The sequence below is a fragment of the Etheostoma spectabile genome, chromosome 22 (genome assembly GCF_008692095.1).
Source record: "Etheostoma spectabile isolate EspeVRDwgs_2016 chromosome 22, UIUC_Espe_1.0, whole genome shotgun sequence".
Lineage (NCBI taxonomy): Eukaryota > Metazoa > Chordata > Actinopteri > Perciformes > Percidae > Etheostoma > Etheostoma spectabile.
The window spans coordinates 18,587,831-18,607,946 of record NC_045754.1 but is presented as its reverse complement, the minus strand read 5'-3'; the positions used below and the strand labels follow the sequence as shown (position 1 = coordinate 18,607,946).

Sequence of the window (20,116 nt, the reverse complement as noted above, 5' to 3'; positions counted from 1 at the left end):
TAAGAAGTGTGCAGGCTTGATTCTAAGCTTTGCCACCTTTCAACTCGTGTTCTTCTCCCAGCCCCAAAAAAGCAAATCAGGGTGGATTACATGCTCTCAAAACACCTAGAGGTATGGATCTAAGACTCTACAAAAATCTGAACTCTCCATATACATGCTGTGACTCTTTCGGTCAAGCTGTTTGCAGACGACACCTGCATTACTGATCCGAACCGATTAGCTTCCAGAAATGATCCAGACTGTCAACTACACCGAACCGCGTTATGGCAGACGAAGTGTGACAGATAACAGTAACGATGGCTCCATTAAATGTAGGTGTGACAATGAGCCAGCATGCAAAATACAATTGGAAAGTACCCATAATATAAAGGCTTACACCTGCATTTGACAAAATATCTGTCAGAGGACAGTTTGTTGCACAGCCGTCTGCCAATAAAATCACCCTAATTGTATTTAAAACCTGTCAGCCAAGCCAACAAACCTGATCTGCACGGCTACAGAGCTTCTGACCAATATGGGTTTTTGAAGGCCACATGTGGGGGCCTGAAACACCACAAACTTACATAATTTCAGTGATCCTGTGTATTTTATACCAATACCGTGACTTTGATCCCGGTTCCTGAACAATTATTCCTCTGTGTCTCTACGACGTGTAACGTTGGACAGCCAATCACAACCATTATTAGATCTTGGTAGAAGCATGCTGGATGCTTATTGGCTCACTGACTCTGATGAGTCGTCTGATGAGTCAGATGAATACTTTAGAGGCAATTCGGTCGGTGCCTAAAAGGTATTGAATTCAGAACCCAGCCCTATGTACCGGTATTTGTATCCCTTGTTGTGTTCTCTCAGGACAGAAAAGAAACTGCAACAGCTTTTAGACCATGATGGAGAAGTAAGGCTCTGCACTACAAGCCAGACTAATGAATCTAGGTGGGTTCACAGCTCCTTAAGGCTGACAGTTTAATTGCAGGTTTAACTGAGTGACACCTACGCCGCTATAAATTAAAACTCCTACACCCCACTAGAATGACATCTCTGTCATTTTTAATAAAAGACCCAGTATTTAGTCATTTTAGAATTAGGCCCAATGGCAGCTATCAGAATCTTGTTTCCAAAGCAACTGTGGGACCACTGTTAGTGAAGCTCAGCCATTCAGTACAAAGCTACACCCCAGGTATCCATTAGCACTAAGGAGACATATGATATCTGACCACACAGATCTGCTGGAGAGAGCACAACTGAAGGACAAAGGAAAGAGACGGAGACGGAGAGATGATTGGAGAGCTGGTCGGGAGATTCATCAGCCCTTAGTGGGTTTCCGTGGTTAAATTTATCACAGTCAACTGAGGAAGAAGACACTAATCAATAAACCCTTTCTGACGGTCAGACCCCCTCTTCCTTTCCATCTTTGCTTCCCTGTCCCTGCGGACGCCATTTTCCACCCCCCACCCAAATAATCAGCATCTTCCACCACCTAAAAACGCTAGAGAGCCAGCGGTAGACGATGGTAATAGAGAAGAGCCCACTGGGGCTGAGTGGGCACTGTCTTTGTATGCAGAGGTCCATAGAGAGTAACATGTGAGGCCTTTGAACACGTCTTTCTTAAAAGTGGTGTGGTGAAACTTCTCTCAAGAACATGTAATTGGGTTGTCAGCACTCATTGACGTGGCTAGAAATGCTAATTTTTAACTACAACAAAAGTCTCCAAAAAAAACCCCACATACTTCCCTTTTTTTGCAACAAAGGTTTGACTTACATAATACAGAGAGGCATGGAGTGTGGAGGTAGGTTTTGCCAAAAACAAATTGGTTTCAAAACAAGTGTAGAGTAAGTAAGTGGTGGAAGACACGTTTAAACCTTCATCTGTGACTGATAAATGAAACGGCAACAGTGTATCTACAGTAAATGTGGGGTGATTTCATTGCAGCTGGGTGACTAGAAGCAGCTGCAAAAACAATGGCATGCCACATGAATCTCTTATTGCCAGAGTGTTTACATATACAGCTAAACACATGCAGGTGTGGCATCTCCTGGCCCGTTTATAGGAAGTTGCGGTGCAGCAAAATCGGCATGGTCTTCAGAAGGGAACGTAGCAGATGATCTGAGGTTGCTTTACCATGTAGGAATCAGCCCACATGAAGCATACAGCGTTCATCAATCATCCAGATGTGCTTTGAGTCTCCACGGCCTGTCCTGAAGATTTAAAAATCGGGTCTTTAATCGTAGTTTTCATGTAAATGCCAATATTTATTCAGTCAGTGTATCAGAGCCACTGGCGGATTAGCATAGCTTAGCTTAGCATACAGACTGGAAACAGGGGTGAAACAGCTAGCCTGGTTCGGTCTAAAAGAAAGAAAATCCCCATACAAGCTCCTCTAAAGCTCACCGATTAACATATATCTGTTTAACCTGCAACACACACAAACATGTAATGTGTAGTTTTAAGGGGGGGATGAATTGACTTCCTGGAGTCTTGTTGTTGTTGTAAGGTTTGCATAACAACTAGTGGAGACCCCCAAGAATTTACTGCATGATGTTAATTAGAGGTGTTTGTGGGCATATTTTGGTATTGGCGGCTCCAGAACGGCTGTTTCCCCACTTGATACAAAAGAATCTTCTCATCTGACTCTTGGCGATAAAAGAAATAAGTGTATTTCCCAAAATGTTAAAATATTCCTTTAATTATTAAAAATGAATTCCAATTTCTATGCAAAAACGTTTAGTCATTTGAAATCGGTTTTAGTAATGAGTATTAATAAATACCCGGTTTAGTGGTAAAATGGGCACAAAATAATTTCAAGATCTGAAAAGTATATGATGTAATAAATGCAGTATGCTGTAATAAAACCAGGCCCCTATTGCTGTTTGACTGGCACTTTTCATAGTAATAGTCACGCAGCGTTTATTAGCCTATATGCTGTTTTACACTGTTAGAGTGAGAATGTGTGACTGAGATTCCAATGAGTCACTTTAACAAACTATCTGTTCTGTGGTCAGTGAACACATCTTCCAATCAGCTGAGTGAATGATGATGGTGTCAGTATGATCTTAAATTAAAGTATGCTGCCTTATTTAATAGGTCAGTCCTTGACACCTATTTTTTTTTCCAAGTACTAAGCAACTGTCCATCATGTGACTGTCAGTATGGAAAGCTCTTGTCAGCACTTTGATTCTATTTTTGAAAGAAGCTGATTTGAGGCGATTGGAATTAGCAATAAAATAGAAGTGAGACAGTTAGTCATTCACTCTGAAGGCGATGATGGCAGCATGTTTTTTCAATCATGTCACAACCGAGGATGCATGGTGTTTTTCGACGAGGTCGGAGGATGTTCAGGTTACGCCAGTAGTACGCATATTTTTCGTCTCTGTCATCATATAGCCACCAAATTCCTTCACAGATAAAAAAAAAAAAAAAAAAAAAGATTAGACTTGAAACAGCAAAAGGATATTGTAGCTCTTAATATCTTTTCTAAATTCATCTCTCTCTCTGCCAGGTGTATGTCAGTGCGTGCATGCCCTGAGCGGCCAAGTTTCTGTTCTCCCTACAGAGCCCACAACCTTCCATGTGTCTACAAGACAGATGTACAAACCAGATGTCCCTGCACTGAGGGGAAAGGGCTACAGACAGACCTGCTCTATGTCAGTTTTCCTACTATTGCAGTGTTGTGCGGCCACAGTTTATATCTAAGAACACCAACAAGTCCAAAGCGGTTTGTCAGATGTATCGGTGTTAACTCAAATTCAAATACACAACCACCTTTTGAGTCTGCTCAAGACTTGAATCTTATCAGGGACTCGTCCTTTTTCTGCTGGATTCCTTCCCAGCTTTTAGGGTGGAGGAGTCAAGAAGAACTTTCAGGCTCTATGGTTAAAATTGTCTCATGTGAGTACCGTTCCAAACATGTCCAGTATAACAGCAGGCAGGAAAATACGTTAACATTACACCGCATAATTGTTGAAGCCCAAAGAGAGATCATCCAGCATGTGTTTCCTCACACAGACTCTATCAAGACTACCACCAAACTGGCACGGTTGATGTTTTATTCAATAAGGGTCCGGCAGCTATTTTTTTTTTTAAAAACAAAGGGAATACAAAAGTGCTGGTCCTGCAGGTGAGTGGCAGCTTCTCCCGTTCCCTCCTCTCCTCACTCCATTAGCCTCTGCAGAGCCAGCCAAGCGAGGATTACGGGGCCTGCTTGCTGTCTAATTTCAGAGATGTTAAATTCACTCTGGGCAATGCAGGATTCACTCAAGAGAGTCATCAAAGTGTTGCGCTTGAGAAAACTCATACCACTGAGGGAAATGAGGAAGAAGAGGGAATCGCCAGGAAGAAAGCGAGAAATTGGACAGAGAAGCCCAACTTCACACATACTCACAAGTATTGACACGTAGCCATTTAGTGTCAAGGTATGATACGAGCTGTCTGAGAAAAGATCGAGCATTTGGTGTTCTCAAAGTAGTTATTGTGTTTAATATTCTCAAGTAACACATTCTAACTCCCATCTCGTAAAATACGGTTGCTTGGTCAGGTGCCATTGTTGTTGTTATTGACGCTAAAAGTCTCCTTTAGCGTCATATAATACATGCTTGGTCGGAACTATTGGCGTCCCTTTTGACGCTGTTGGGTTAAGGAAAGGCTTGTGGGTGGGCTTATGGTTCCGTGACTTGTGGGAACGGGACGCTTGGGTTTAGGGAAAGGTCGTGGGTGGGCTTACAATTCTGTGACACGCGGGAATAACGGGCCAGTTAAAGAAGAAAGTGGCTTCCCTCACATGCGGCAATAACAGGACGGTTAAAGACACACGCGGTGCACAAACCCCGCTCTCCTGGGTGAAAGTCCTGTGTTTACTACTCGCTAAACGTGGCCAGATGCCGCTCTCCCCAGTATGTTCTACACACACGCCGAAGGGTGTCACTGCCCAATGTGAGGAAAGTGCAGATTTGAGTTGCGCATGCGTCACTTTGCAACAAGTAGCATATAAGATGCTAACGAGAGACTTCTGTAATGTCAACCCAGTAGAAATGGACCCGCTTAATGAAGTTGGTTCACTGCTAGCTAGAAGTTAGCATCAAACACAACAAAGGCTGTCAGTCAAATGGCGTTTTGAGATAACGTTAGCAATCCATCAATCATAGATAGCTAAAACCTTTTTTAAATGATTGCTAGCTTAGCTACAAGTTAGCATCAAACACAACAAAGGCTGTCAGTCGAACGGGGTTTTGAGCCAACATTAGCATCAAACAATGATATTTAGCTAAAACGTTTCTGAAGTGATTTTCATCTTCTGTTTGTAATGAGAAAAGTTTAATATGTCATGGATTTTACAAATTTCAGTATGACAGTTATGTCGTAAACCGTTTAAATCTGAGCATGTGTGACTCAAGTCTGCACTCTCCTCACATTGAGCAGTGACAAAGGGTGCTTTTTTTGTCGCATCAGATGCTGACAGCCACTGACAGCCACTGTCCAAACGTCCGTATTTTACGTGGAGTTTTTAGACGTAACTCTAACAACTGGAGAAAATGTCAAATATAGAAGCAGTAGTTCAACATCAAGAAAATACTTGTTTGCTGAGCGTTAAATGATACCACTCAAATGCTGTGTATGTCTGTTAAATAGGAAGCTACAGCCAGCAGCCTGTTAGCTTAGCTTAGCATACTGGAAACAGTGGGGAGACAGCTAACCTGGCTCTGCCTAAACAAAACTTACCTACTAGCACCTCTGAAACTCAATTCACATTATATTTAGTTAATCCAATCTGTACAAAAACAGCCCAGCAAAAATAAAGTAATCCAGAACACGTTAAACCACTAATAGCTAAGCTAACCGGCTGCTAGCTGTAGCTTCATATTTAGTGTAGAGACATGAGAGTGGTATCAATCTTCTCATTAACCTCTAAGCAAAAACTAACATTTTTGTTATTTGGATTTAATGATTGGGAACTTCCTAAGACTGATTACAAAGTGGTATTTTGTGACTGTTTTGATATCCATGTATAGGATTTTCCATCAGTCTATAAAACGCCCTGTGTCATTGTCTGATTCTTTAAATTGCTCACAGAGGCTAAAATTTGAATAGAAAAGCACAGGAATGCAAAATCACAAAGATGAGCACATCTTCAAAGCCCTGAAACAGTAGCATGTTTTGGTTTTCCAGAAGTAAGGATAAAGATTTGTATTTGCATATCTTACAGTAATACACTGAGCCACTGTTGATCCTTTTGTAGCTTTTTCTCTGAAAATGTTTGCCTATAAGGGTGAAAAAAGCGGTCAGCCAGCGGTCCAAATGGGTTTTAATTATGGATAACTAAATGAATAGATGACCTAATTAAGCTCGGCACGCCAGCAAAGATGAGCGTTCAGGTTGGGGTAAAAGGGAGCTGTTGACCCTGAGATGATATTGCTGAATCTGTATCCAACACATCTGAATCTGAAACTCCAAGAATTAAAGTGTGTTGCTTTTGCTATACTACAGGCAAAAAGGACTACAGCTCTCACGTGGAAAAAAATGGAAACACCTACAATGGGAGCTTGGCTCAAGAATATGGTTCAATGTATGTCAATTGAGAGATAAACATATAAATCAAATTGAGCTTGTTTGTGTGTCGTATCGTAGCTTTGCTGGAGGGGCCATTGTTCTGTACATGGGATACTGTCATATATTATTGCTTTTTGTGTTTTAGCTGTTAGAGTACAACAGAGGTTAACCGAGAAATTTTGTTGTTGGCTGGGGGGGGGGGGCGTTAAACGTTGTAATTACAATGCAAAATCAATAAAAACATTGTTAAGAGAAAGGAGCTGTTGACCAGATCAAAAGTCTTACTTATTTCCCCTTTTATATTCTTAGAAATAGTTGTTTCATTACATCTGCAGTGCATTGTACTGTTTTCATACTTATTACATCAATAAGCGTTCATCCGAGGGTCTGGTGATATTGTGTGTCTCTTGTGTCTCCACACGCATTTAAACTTCCAAAATCCTCCATGCTGTTTTGAGTGAGATGCAGGGTTCTGAATGTATACTGCCTTCAGTCTCCGGGTGAGCTGGTCAAAATCGGCAAGGCCGCCTACGTCATCGGCCGAAACATTTGGTGTGTACTAACACCTTTAGCTAATACCACATCAGCTAGTTGTTTCTCCAACTTCGGTCAGTACAAGGCAGGATTAGCCGGTAGACTTCTTCTAAATGAGGGCACACTTCTAACTTTGCGTGGAATACCTGCAGACAAGGGACATGTAAGTAGTTCTACACAATTTCTTTACACATTAGGGTGAACTAGGGTGTGTTGTAGCAGTGTTTTGCCATTGAGAACGAGGCGGCTGACCAGTAGCAGTAACTGGCTTCTAGATAGTTGCGCATGTGTGACTCCCAACAAAGATGGGATAGAAGTGTGATGCCTCACTCTGTAGCTAAAACAGAGAGCTCAACACACAGGGTGAAAAGAGGAGCTGCAGCAATGTCCAGTACAACAAAAATATAGTGTTTTTTGAAAATGAAACTTATTCTGCAACAACCTCAAAATACAATTATGAACCTGAAAATTAGCATAATACAGGCACTTTAGATGACTATTTTTCAGTGGCTATTAGATTTTGTTTAAATTTCCAGTTATCAGAACACAAACACCCAAATGGTTAAGAGTCAACTGCTACTGGGAAAAACACACCAATGATTATGTACGTTCCATTTATGTTCTAATCAGTGAGCAGATACGTTAAACAAATCTTCAGTCAAATGAGCATGTGGCATCTTTGGAGGACAAATAACAAACGTTTGTCACTGTTAAGTTCTGTGGCAATTTCCCAAACCTTCATTTCACAAGCTGTTACCTTACGTAACATTTCTCTAGTAAGAGTGGGAAAAGGGAAGTTCAAATTTATTATTTCAATATTTCAAGTTTTTTTTTTTGCCATTCATCATAAAAGACCGAAGAGTCATGAAGTCTTGTATCGTAAGCGGGGGTTACTTATTTTTGTCATACTGTCGGATGCAGGTTTTTATTTATATAGCATGATTTTAACAAACAAGTTTTCCAAAGAGCTGCACGAAAAGATAATACAGATAGGTAACAAAATAAAAGCACAACAAAAGGATGAGGTACCAAATATAGCGATAAAAGCAATAATATAGAAAATAGAAAACATAAAATAACTAAAATACACTGCCAGCATATGGTAAAAATATGCAAGTACACACATAAGATCAACACCTGGTGTTAAAAGCCAAAGAAAAGAGGTGGGTTTTAAGAAGAGATTTAAAATGAAGTAGAGAGGAGGCCTGGCTAATGTGCAGAGGCAGCCCATTCCGAAGTTTTGGAGCTGCAACGGCAACCTTATACCGCTTTTGCCAGTTAAAAGACGTGCAGCGGCATTTTGTACCAGTTGAAGACGAGCAATGGAGGAGCCACTAGCCCCCGTATGAAGTGCATTACAGTAATCCAGCCGAGTGGTCAGAAAGGCGTGGATTCCTGTCTAAACACACGTTTAAAACTTTAATATGCACATTGGCGCTAAAACGGAAAACAAAAGAATTGTACTTTTTCTTTTTATATTAGAAATCAGCCCTCACAGTCAATGATATGATATGATGGATAAGATACTATTCATTCACATTATTGTGGGGCTAATTAATTGAATACAGTTTTTGTTTGTATCTCAGTTTATTATAATATGAATCACAGTTATTATAACAGTTGGAGTCCCTGGAGTATTTTAGTGTCCCATGTCGCTATAAATACCACTTCCTCACAGATTTTATCACATCACATTAAATGGAGGACGCAGAAATCTAGTCAATCAATATGTCTCTGTGTCTTCCTGTGTTTCTTCCACTGACATGTACGTATGCACACATTTGAAGCTTGGATAGGTGACCCTGTTGTCTCATAAATACCTAACGTCATGTGCACTATGAGTCTGGCAGCGTGCTCTCTCTCTCTCTCTCTCTCTCTCTCTCTCTCTCTCTCCTCTCTCTCTCTCTCTCTCTCCTCTCCCTCTCTCTCTCTCTCTCTCTCTCTCTCTCTCTCTCTCTGATCTCTAAGGACACCTCCTGGGACTTCAGGAGGGCAGCAGCATGGCTGTCAGTCGCAGACAGCTTCACAGCACTACAAGCAAAGTCCCATCAAAGTAATGAACCCCAGACTTTTAACCCCTCGTAAAGTCTGCATGCTGATGCCTATTCTCTCTAATGAGAGGAAGCGATTAAACTGCTGGGTCATGTTGCTGACTTCAGCTTTTGGCTTGGTGTTTAGGAGTGTGAAGAAAGCTGCGATAGGGCAATAAGAAGCGATAAACTAAAATAGATGATCCAAAATGGATGAAGGCTTGTACAAATCTTTGCAAATAGATAGCTGACGCATTCACAAAGAACTTTGCTATGATTTAAAAAATTCCAAGGGGCTCTTTCTCTTTCACTTACAAATAATTTTGACTGAGTTCCGTTGTTTCCACAGAAACAAGAGTGGGTGTAAAAACACATTTGACTAATTCAGTTCAGGCTTTGGGGACAGCTGGCAAACTCAGTGACGGTAGATGCAGGCTGTCCTCACCAAGAAACCAAGCTTTCACCTTATTCTGTCACCAAGCAACCCCGCCTTACCTTTCCAAAGTCCCTGACGTCGAAAAGGTCAAAGGCCTCGAACAGCTCGCTTTTCTTCATGCCGAATATCTCGCTGCACGCTGCCAGGAAAGTCCTGATGTTCTTCAGGCACAGGAACTGTGTTGGGAAGACAGAGTCGGGTTCATCTGTGAGTGAATCACCCAGAAATATGCACGCAGTTCAACATGCACTCATATTATATTTCATTTTTCAATTTCAAAGAGCCACAGCAACACTGAGTGGGTTGTGATACTGCTGCTTTTCTGTTCCGCCTGCTACAGTTTCTTTGACTCTGGCTGTCTAATCAGGGCACGCAGCGGAGGACCTGCTAGACACACTGGAGGACCACAGCTCTAAAAGATAGATGATAGGCACCGTGAGAGCATCTAGTTGAATTAGTATGATGTATTACCAGTTGAATTAGGACAGCGGAGTGACGCATAATGAGACTGAGATAATTCAACAGAGCAGGGAGAGAAAAGGCAGAGATCTTATTTACTACTAGTGGTACAGCATGATGTAACCACTAAGATCCCATCTCTGTGTCTATGTGCATTTTGATTGATATTGTGCTGCACTTTCAGTCAGTCAATCTGTGACACCTTTTTTCTTGGATGAGGTTTGAGTTTCTTCGGCCATCTTGCCGGGTTGATGCTAGAATGGATGGTTAGCACTTGTTAGAGGTGTAACCATACGCCGATGGGGATCGATTCAATGATTCAATATCATGAGTGTCAGGTGAAAAAATCGACAACAACAAAATATTTAGTTTTGTATGAGACAATGCATCTTAGGGATGCGCCGTTACCAGTGAATTCAGAGTACATGTACTTACATTTGGGTACTCACCGGTTTAGTACCGGTATGAGAACTTAATAATCCCTCTGAGCCATTCAATTCAGTCAGTACAATAAATCATATTCCTGATTTCAAAATAAGCATGTTGCTGTTATCACTGTGTTAGCGTGTTGATGTTAGCAATAAGTGGACAGACTATGTAATGGCAACAATGTTTCTAAATCACAGCCATCAAGGATGTCGTTCTGTCCTGCAATGTATTGTTCAGCCAACATGTAGACAGATATCTGTGATGAGCTAAGCAAAGTTTGTTTTTGTTTGATTTGTTGTATTCCAAACTGGATGAGAATATCTATAACTAACACATAAGGAGGAAAAAAAATCCAGGAAATACCAAACCTTTTGAATACTAATTCTTTTTATAATAAATGAAGAAAATTCTGTTGTCTGCAGGGGTGAATTATGTGTCATGCCTTTTTCATAGAGGGTAACAAGGTTGTTGTTGCCAACAATAAAGTAACATGATGCACAAAAGGTCATACAACTCTTCCTCAGCTAATTTGTATACATTGGGAGCTTTTATTACAGCTGAGGGTGCACCTTGACCTGAGAAAATGTAATCAAACAATCAATAAGTAACTCTTCTAATGAACAAGGTCATTCACTGACTGTGTTTTCTGCCTCGTCTGCAAGCTAAATCTAAACCTCGCTAATTACGTGAATGGGACTTCATCCAGAAACGATTTATCTAAATGATGCGTCAGTTAGCGCTGAATGCTGCCCAACAACACCAATGAAACGGTTTCTGGGGAGGTTCACTGTCTTTATGAAGAGAAACAGGCAGTTAGTGAAGGGGAAGGTGTCAACATCTGGTAGTTAGCCAAGGGGCAGTATCTGTTACTTACGCCCGTTAGCCTTCCTGTAGTTGATACAGGATGGGAAGGGGTGCTGGTGAAAGAGATGTTTAGGGGAGGGGTGTGTTTTTTTGCCACATCACTCTCCACCAAAGTGCTGGGATTAGGTTTAACAAATGGCCTTCTCTGTAAATGGTTATTTTACTGCATTAATGTGAAAATAAAAACTGTCTGAACTCTCTGTTGTTGAGCATTGTTGTATATTTTAAATTCAGAGGTGACTATCTACATGGATGATGGGTTAGTTAGAGGAGTTAGAGTTGGAATTCTCGTTCTGAAATCTTGCGAGGTACCCTGATTTGAGACAAAGACAAACTGTGGAATGTGGTTGGGGAGAGAGGCGTTCAAGGGATGTTGTTGTTATGGAGTACAGAAAGCGTAGCTTTGATATTTTAAAGATTTTCAGTTGCGCACTTCTGAATCGTGCTTTCATTGACGTTATTTGGATGTGACAGGCGGAAGTTGCATACAGCTACTAATGGATCCTTACACTCTGGCCCATACAATGAGCCTTGGTATGGTTTCAGCTTTGCTTCTTTTTCTGCATTTGTTGCTTTCTGTTATTCTCCGTGTTTCCTCCCTGGTCTCGTGTTGTAGTTTCTGTCTTGTGTTCCCTTGTGAGTGTCTGTATGTTCTGTTTCCTGTTTTATTTTGATAGTCTGGTTTTCTGTGCTGTCTTGTCTCTAGTTTCACTACCTTGTGTTTCCCGCCTTTGTGATTGTTGTCCCCACCCTGTGAAAAAGACGGTGAAAAGGCCGAATTTCCTAGTAGAAATTCCCAGAAGTAGAACTTCGTAACTATTTTGACTGGGGATGACTACTGCCAGCAAAAAAAAAAAAAAATACAAATCATAATAAAGCACCGTTTTCCATCCGTCCATCTTCATCCGCTTATCCGGTATCGGGTCGCAGGGGCAGCAGCTCCAGCAGGGGACCCCAAACTTCCCTTCCCAAAGCCACATTAACAAGGTCCGACTGGGGGATCCCGAGGCGTTCCCAGGCCAGGTTGGAGATATAATCCCTCCACCTAGTCCTGGGTCTTACCTCCTCCCCACAAAGCACCGTTTTACTAAAGAGAAATGCTTTTCTAAGAGTGGAGATCTGCAGCTAGAGGTAAGCTAATGCTATTAGCTAAAGTTACTGTGTTGACTTGGCATCAGTTAAGGAATTCAAGGCAGGATAACGGCAACTTCTATTTTCCCATAATGTAGTCCGACACCTATAACAGTTTGAGCCTGTCACTGGCATAGGCACATTTAGTGGACAGACATTGACGGTGCGTATTTGCCCGGTAGGGTTCCATTTCAGCATGGTTTGCTGCTGCCAGTTGTAGCTTCTCACTGCAGTGTGTGTTCTATTTTTTGGAGTGGCGGCCCGCCTTGGCAAAATTTCTTCCACCCCGGTATCAGAAATAGGCCAGGCGCACAATGTAGTGGCGGTTGCCTTTTAAATGATCCCGCCTACATAATGCAACCCCTGTAGGCTGCCGCTCACATAGCAAGTTAACCCGTCCAGTTTAACTCCACATACTGTTGTGTTGATGTAGTTTCTCCACTATTTTATGAACAGCTCCACCAAAAATGTCACCGCGTTGGGTCCGTTCAAATTGTCAGCTCATCGTCCTGATATCAAACATCTGGAAACATTAAAACTGTAAGTGAGTCAGTGTAATACAATATAAATTGGATATAGTCCATACAGCAGAGGTAGTCATTTGGTTTCCCTATGGAGAATTTCCTGTAAACCTAATTTTGTAAAAAAATTCAATCACAACTGAAAATAAGCCTCATTGTAAATAGAGATGAACAAATATATTTGTTTGTGTTGCAGTGAAATGTCAGTTCTGTTTCATACGTAAAACATTTGGCCACGGGGCTGGGGGGGGGGCGTTGTTTGGACAGGCCTGCCCCCACTGCTAAAAACAAATCCTAAAGGAAACACTGCCCTCAATACTGAACCAATTTCTTTACATTAGTCACTATTGCATGGGACACACATGCATGGAGAAGTAGGGTCCAGGTTGAAAAATATCGAAATTCCCCTTCAATGTTCAGAGCTTGCATGATGGAAGTGGTGCAGAGTAACATCAGTGCCAATGCTGACATGCGGGGTACAAAGACAACAGCATATCACAGCCAACACGAAAGCACACAGTGGCGTTTTGCATTTGAGCAGTCAGGCATTAAGACTGGGCCGGCATCTGGCATGGACAGAGACAACTGAAAACACCGAATTGCTTTGCATACAGAGGCGGACTCAAACCATGCAAGAAAAAAAGAGTCTTGGAGCATAAAAGTTCCAGTTAAATGCAGCTTTATTATTTAAACAAAAAAGAGCTAAATTATTTAAGGGGAGCGGCAGTTTTAGTTGGAATGCAGCCGTTCGAAAGGCATCATTCATTCTGTTGCAAAATATGTCATTTTAACTTAAAATTCCGTATATACTGCATCTATAGCCCTCTCTATCTAACCTCATTTCAAATTCTCCAGAGAAAGGTTTCCATATTACAATGCGTCATCTCCTTTTTCTTCTTGTTCTTCTTCTTGGGTAACAGGTTAACAGTAAGAGGATTTCATTAGCCCTTTCCTGTTTCTTAAAAAGAGCACAACCCTGTACCAAACTGTTTAATATGAGGAGTCCATACACAAATGCCTGACTGTAATCATGTTTGACAGCCTTAACTTAACAACCTTCAATAATTCAGTCAGTGTCATTTTAAATAAATAGGTCGGGAGAAGAAAAAGCCAGACTTATTCTGTTGTTCATTATACAGCTCCGCCATCGGGACAAAGCAAAATCCTATTTGGCTGTACGGTGCATGTCAATGCATCAAATATAAAATTCCTCTCCACTTCGATTGAATTAAGGCTTTACAGATGGCTTCGCAATAGAGTGCAAAGCCCCCGGCCAGTAAGCTCCAGATAAGAGGCAGCGTGAAGCAGCGAGCGAGCAGTGAGTGAATAACATAGAATGTTTACACTTGTACACATCACTTTCTTTTATCAGACAAGCACATCTTGTCTGCCTGGAGTCTCTGGAGAGTCCCAAAAGACCTCAGCAAATTATCTGAGGGAAGCAGCTTTACATAGCGCATGTGAAAGACAGTGTCTCTGCTACACTGAGCTGAAGACAGTAGAGGGGGAGTTGTATTAACAAGGGTGTAGCATCAAGAGGCAACTGGTAACTGTTCCGCTGGCAGCTTTTCTTCTGCATTGGTGACTCTCTGGGGCTCAGGAAGTGTGTGTGTGTGTGTGTGTGTGTGTGTGTGTGTGTGTGTGTGTGTGTGTGTGTGTGTGTGTGTGTGTGTGTGTGTGTGTGTGTGTGTGTGTGTGTGTGTGTGTGTGTGTGTGTGTGTGTGTGTGTGTGTCTGCATGCATGTGGTGTAGCCTATGTACATGAATAAGCCAATGTCATTATAGTAAACTAAAAGTAAGACAAAAGTGCTTGTTTGTATTTTGCTCACTATATTATAGCTTTTAAAGTATTATCTGGCATTTCGTGAAATACCAATGTTATTTCTGTGTGGTAAATATGACGTCACAGCCAGCAGTCAGTTAGCCTAGCACAAAACTTCTCAAATTATTGCAATTATATTCTGAGCTAATATCGACCAATGGCTAATATTAACTTATCACAGATACAGTTTACAAGAAATGGCAGTTCAGAAATCCCAAAGATATGTTTTAAGTAATTAAGCGACAGTGTCCCCATTGTCCCCGTTTGTCCACTCACACTAACATGTCCCCCTCAGTACATACAGTATATGATCATGATTCTTAAAACGATGAATTTAGGTGGTTAAAAAATGATTATCAGCCAATATATTCTATACATCTTTTTTTATTTCAAATATCAATCCCAGCATTGGCTGGGTTCTTATTATAACTCTTGCATTTACAAATGTACCGAGTCAAACTCAACCAAAGCCGAGGCAAATACAACCAACATATGTGTGTCTACCTATTTCTGCATTTCAATGAAACCTGTGTAGAAAAAGGTATTAAGGATAGATTATGCTGCAACATATCAGCAAGAAGCTGCGAACACACGTTGACTCAGTTAGGCTAAAAATGCATAGCTTACACACGACCCACTAGTGCATTTCATCTAGAGGACCAGCCATCTGGAATATAAGGCAAAAAAAATATTCCTGGAAGACAAGCCATGCTGCTGTGCTCTTGATATGAACCAGGTCGTGCTATGTATCCACAATAAGTATCCAGTTTCTGCTTATATATTCCTTGGTACAAGTCGAAGCTCCATAGCAACGAGCCAGAGCCTTTTATGGCCCCCGTGCATATTGTGGAGATAATGAAATCCTGCTCTTGTTCTCTCATAGATGTACACAGTCAGAGTTTGGCCATCTTACTGCTTAAACCTTGTTAAGCATCAATTAATGGAAATCAAAAGGATAAGGAATCAAAGCCTGTGCATAAAATCTAGTTTGGTAATTAATAACTCTCTATCTGTTTGACTCTCTTACATGTTTACTGACAGCAGGGTGGGAAATGAAAGAGGAAAATTATTAAGAGGAAAACACGCTTAGGCAATGTAAAGGGAAAAAAAAACGCTCATAACATATGTCTGTCAGTTTCAAACCCCTGCTGGATTACTCTGAGATACCGTGTCCGGTGCGAATGACATAATGTGCACAGGTCTGTGGAGCTCTTTTGTCAAGACTCTGTAAGTCATAACCAGAGGGTGACGTATCCCAATCCAAGCCATCAGGTCACATCCATGTCATGTTGGAGCTTTTGTCAGCTGTGTAACCAGGAAATGGGAGGTGGAACGTAGGCGAAGTTCTGCTGGCTCCGACGAAAGCGCTGCGGCTCTCTCTCGGACTGAGGTTGGGGTCATCCCAGCAGACAGCCTTACTTATCTTAATGGAATACTGTGAACATCACAGCGGTCAGCAGCTTTTCATTCCAGCAATAAACTGCCGTAACTGATTTCATAGTTACTATACTCTTCAGGTTCATACTGTACTTGTATTTTGGGTTACATTGTTTTTCCTCATACTGTCACAATATACCTGTATTCACTAGGGGTGGGGCAAAAAATTGATTCTTAGATGCATCGCGATTCTCTCCACAACGATCCGATGCTCCATTCTGATAAGTTAATAATCGATTATTTCAAAGTTACTGTGTGCAGGCATGTACAAATCAGGAAACAGAGTGACTGAAAGAGGATGGGATAATGGACAACAACTTAGAGTTTAGGCAAGAAAAAAAGACCAAAAGGAAAACAAAATAAGTTTTGTGTATATACACATGGTCTAATAAGACATACATCAAATAATTAGGCAAAACACAAAAAGGCTGGTCATCTACTTTATCACATTACATCTGACCACCTCATGTTTCATGTTCTAAGAAGCCAATTCTCCACCTTTAAACATGACTGAGCCTCTGACATGGAAGACTACTGTGAGAGAAGGTGACTTTCACAAGCATGTTTAAGGCACAAGCATGGGATGACTACACAATAAAAACCCCAGTAGACCCAAAAAAATGTGTGTGACAAAAACTGTACAGGTCATGTTTCTTTTAAAATGACGAATGAAAATGTACATTGTTGCATGGAAATGCATCGATACTCGGTTTAGCATCGAATGGATGGCCTCTGAATCGGAATCAAACCGTGAGGTGCCCAGAGATTCCCACCCCTAGTGTTCACCCTCTGTCTGCAAAGCTCCATATTAGCACCTGCTTCTATAAGCCCCGGTCCTGAAAAAAAGCCCATTCTGCTCTGATTGGTCGGCGTTTCAGGCTCTACCACATCTGCGCTCTCTGCAAGTCTCTACACCGTCATTGCAGTCGGGGAATGGCGGTCAACGGTACTCTAGATTTCTCCCTATATATAGTATAATTACAGTACCAATTGTTTACAGATACATCTGCAATACTGTACTTTAACTGTAATATGCAATTACTCTCCACTGCACTTTAATTCGGATACCTTATGCCCAAACTTTAATTGTACTACCTTAAATCATTGTTATACTGCTCATTTTAGCCTAACTTATTACATATATCGATCTGTAAAAATGCTGTTTATAGTCATAGCCGTCTGTATATTATATTCAGTACATATCCAGCTGTAAATCTTGTTTACAATACTAGTTATCTATATATTATGTTCATAGGACAAATCGATCCGTAAAAAATCTGTTTATAATAGTATTCATTTCTATATTTATTCACTACTTATCCATGTCCTGCACTTATGGAACCGTGGTATATCCTGCACTTACTGCTATTGCACTTCTGGTTAGACCCAAACTGCATTTCGTTGCCTTGTACCTGTGTCATGACAATAAAGTTGAATCTAATCTAATCTAATCTATAGTTGTGACATTGCGACCGTACGGGAATCCCGACGGTTGGTTTAAAGGCAAAGTTTCTAAATACGGCATGTGTGCATGAGCATGAGTGAAATGGGCTAGTTAGAATGAAAACCTGTCTTGGTTTACAACGCCACACGACTGAAAAACACTGACGTAGCATGCAGATGGTCTTTCCACTCACTTTTTCCAGTCCGTTTCGTGACTCTGAATATCCCCTTCTAGTCAGTGACAGCCACATTATCACCTCTTTATCTTCTCCCATTTCCTGTTAGTGACTGTTGTGTTTTGTCAGGAGTTTGGCTCATAGGTCCCCTCCCTTTTTTTTTTTTTTTAGGTGAGGAGTGGATCGGCCCGACAGTCATCTGTGTTTCCAAAAGATAGCTCCATGTGCTACTCTTGCTAATCCTTCCATTCAGTATGTTATGGAATTGTGGGCGACAAGCGTTGTCCAAAAGTGAGAAAGAAAATGAGAACAGTAACTTTGTGAAGGCTAAATGCTAAAGCTCCTCTAATAAAAATGTTTATCGCCTACCAAGAGCCTGGGTCTGTCCAAGGTTTCTCCCTAAAAGGACGTTTTCCTCACCACTCGAGGTTTCCAGTTTTTTCTCACCACTGTCACACTAAATGCTTGCTCTTGTGGGAATTACTGGAATTGTTGGGTCTTTGTAAATTATGGAGTGTGGTCCAGACCTACTCTATCTGTACAGTGTCTTGAAATAACTACTGTTATGATTTAAAACTATAAATAAAATGTTATTAAAATTGGACTGTAAATGGATCACATGACTATGTCTGATGTGAAAAGTTGTGACTGGTTGGTGCAGTTCCCCTCAGCTCTATGGAGTGTGGTTTTACAGCCCACAGATTTTCTGTTTCAATTTGGCGGTTGTTTTCAGGACATAATGCGCCAGAACTATTCCTTTAAATCCCATACATACATGCAAGAAACTGAGGCCATGTCATTTTCAGTGTTGCCGCATAGCTATATCTTTTTATAAAGACCAGTACCATCAACATTTTCAAGAAAACCACATCATTTTCACTGTTTTCAGCACAGTTTTAAAAAGATAACTGCAAACACTGTAACACAACAGCAATAGGTAAGCACTAAACCCCTTTCTCACTTTTGCTTTCTGTAAAGTAAACTGCATCACAACCATCGTCAGTATAATTGATACTGTGTTAAAATATAACCAATCATACAGAGCCCTATTATAACGATCTGAAACGCAAGAATCCAACGCCAAACGCGAGTAGCTTTGTGGGCCGATCTCGACGTAAATTTACTTTGGGTTTGGTCTCAAGTAGCTACATTACTCATAGGTGTGGTTTGGGCGTAATGTGCAATAAACCAATCAGCGAGTTATTTCACATTCCCTTTAAAAGCAGGCGTCCTTGTTCCATGGCGGACTGCTATTATGATGGTGGATTTGCTAGGCGCACATTCTTAATACATCCATGGGCACAAGCGAGGAGGAGTTCACAGATGAGGAGACTGTCGTTTGCTATTGATTTTTTTTTTTTGACAAAATGTAAATTAAGAAATGTCACAAAAACCTACTTTCCGATGTTTTGGGGCTCACTGTCTGAATCCCGAGGTTATGAATGCATGGTGATATTTTTTCATCGTAGCCTAACATTAGACCGAGATTACCCCCCTATAGACGATGCAGCTCTTCTGTCTCTGCTCTCCTGTGCCGCTGCTGGGGCATTTGGGTTCAGTTACATCGGCTCATGCAGTTCAACATCACATCGCCTTACGTTCTCTAATAGTTCCTCATTTATGTCATCAACACATCCACGATTCATGGAAAATGTGTAAAACAAGGTCATATTTTTGTGTTTATGTTTTGTTTGCAAAAATGGGAACTGCTGGGTCGGTGAGATGAGAGAAGCAAAGTGTAAGCGCCCTATGCACACTCTACATTACGGCCAGGCATGCGCCCTTAAGATAGCTTCTGAATAACACGCCACTGACTTAAGACCAGGTTTGTCCTGGACTGTGGCGGAATTATTTTCTGAAACTGCAAAACAGTACCAGGGAACGTTTGTACCGGAAGACGCCTCCTCTGTTCACTGAGCCGCCCCCGGGAGCGCTACTTCACTCCCTAATTTACCGACGGGAGTCTGTGGAGGGAAAGGTCTGCTGTGCGTCGGGTGCTAAACAGGAATGATACGTGTGTGGGCACCCAGTGATAGATAGGGTCCACAGTCTCACTATCAATACTGGGAGTGTCAGTTCAGAAAATGTCTCGATTCGATTCCCATTTTTAGGCTCACGATTCGATTCAATATCACAGTATGTAAATGTAGTTACTTTTCCATGTATGTGTATGTATGTTTTTCTATATATTTCATGTGGATTTATTTGTTATTTTAACATTCTGATGATGTATGTGCATGTTGTGTGTGATATCTGTAAGCTACTGGGACCTTGAATTTCCCCTTGGGGATGA

The 20,116-nt window shown here is 41.3% G+C and overlaps 1 protein-coding gene and 1 long non-coding RNA gene across 3 annotated transcripts in view; both read right to left on the bottom strand.

The window, feature by feature from the left end:
• Nucleotides 1-730, bottom strand: part of LOC116672095 (uncharacterized) — an 8,225-nt gene extending 7,495 nt beyond the window's left edge. The window contains exon 1 of the long non-coding RNA XR_004327465.1: nucleotides 626-730. This is a non-coding gene — a long non-coding RNA (uncharacterized LOC116672095). The remainder of the gene's footprint in view (nucleotides 1-625) is intronic.
• Nucleotides 1-20,116, bottom strand: part of LOC116672078 (guanine nucleotide exchange factor VAV3) — a 109,719-nt gene that overhangs the window by 79,517 nt on the left and 10,086 nt on the right. For both annotated transcript variants that reach the window (XM_032503669.1, XM_032503670.1), the window contains exon 2: nucleotides 9,601-9,717. In XM_032503669.1, coding sequence (XP_032359560.1) covers nucleotides 9,601-9,717 — 117 coding nt within the window. The remainder of the gene's footprint in view (nucleotides 1-9,600; nucleotides 9,718-20,116) is intronic.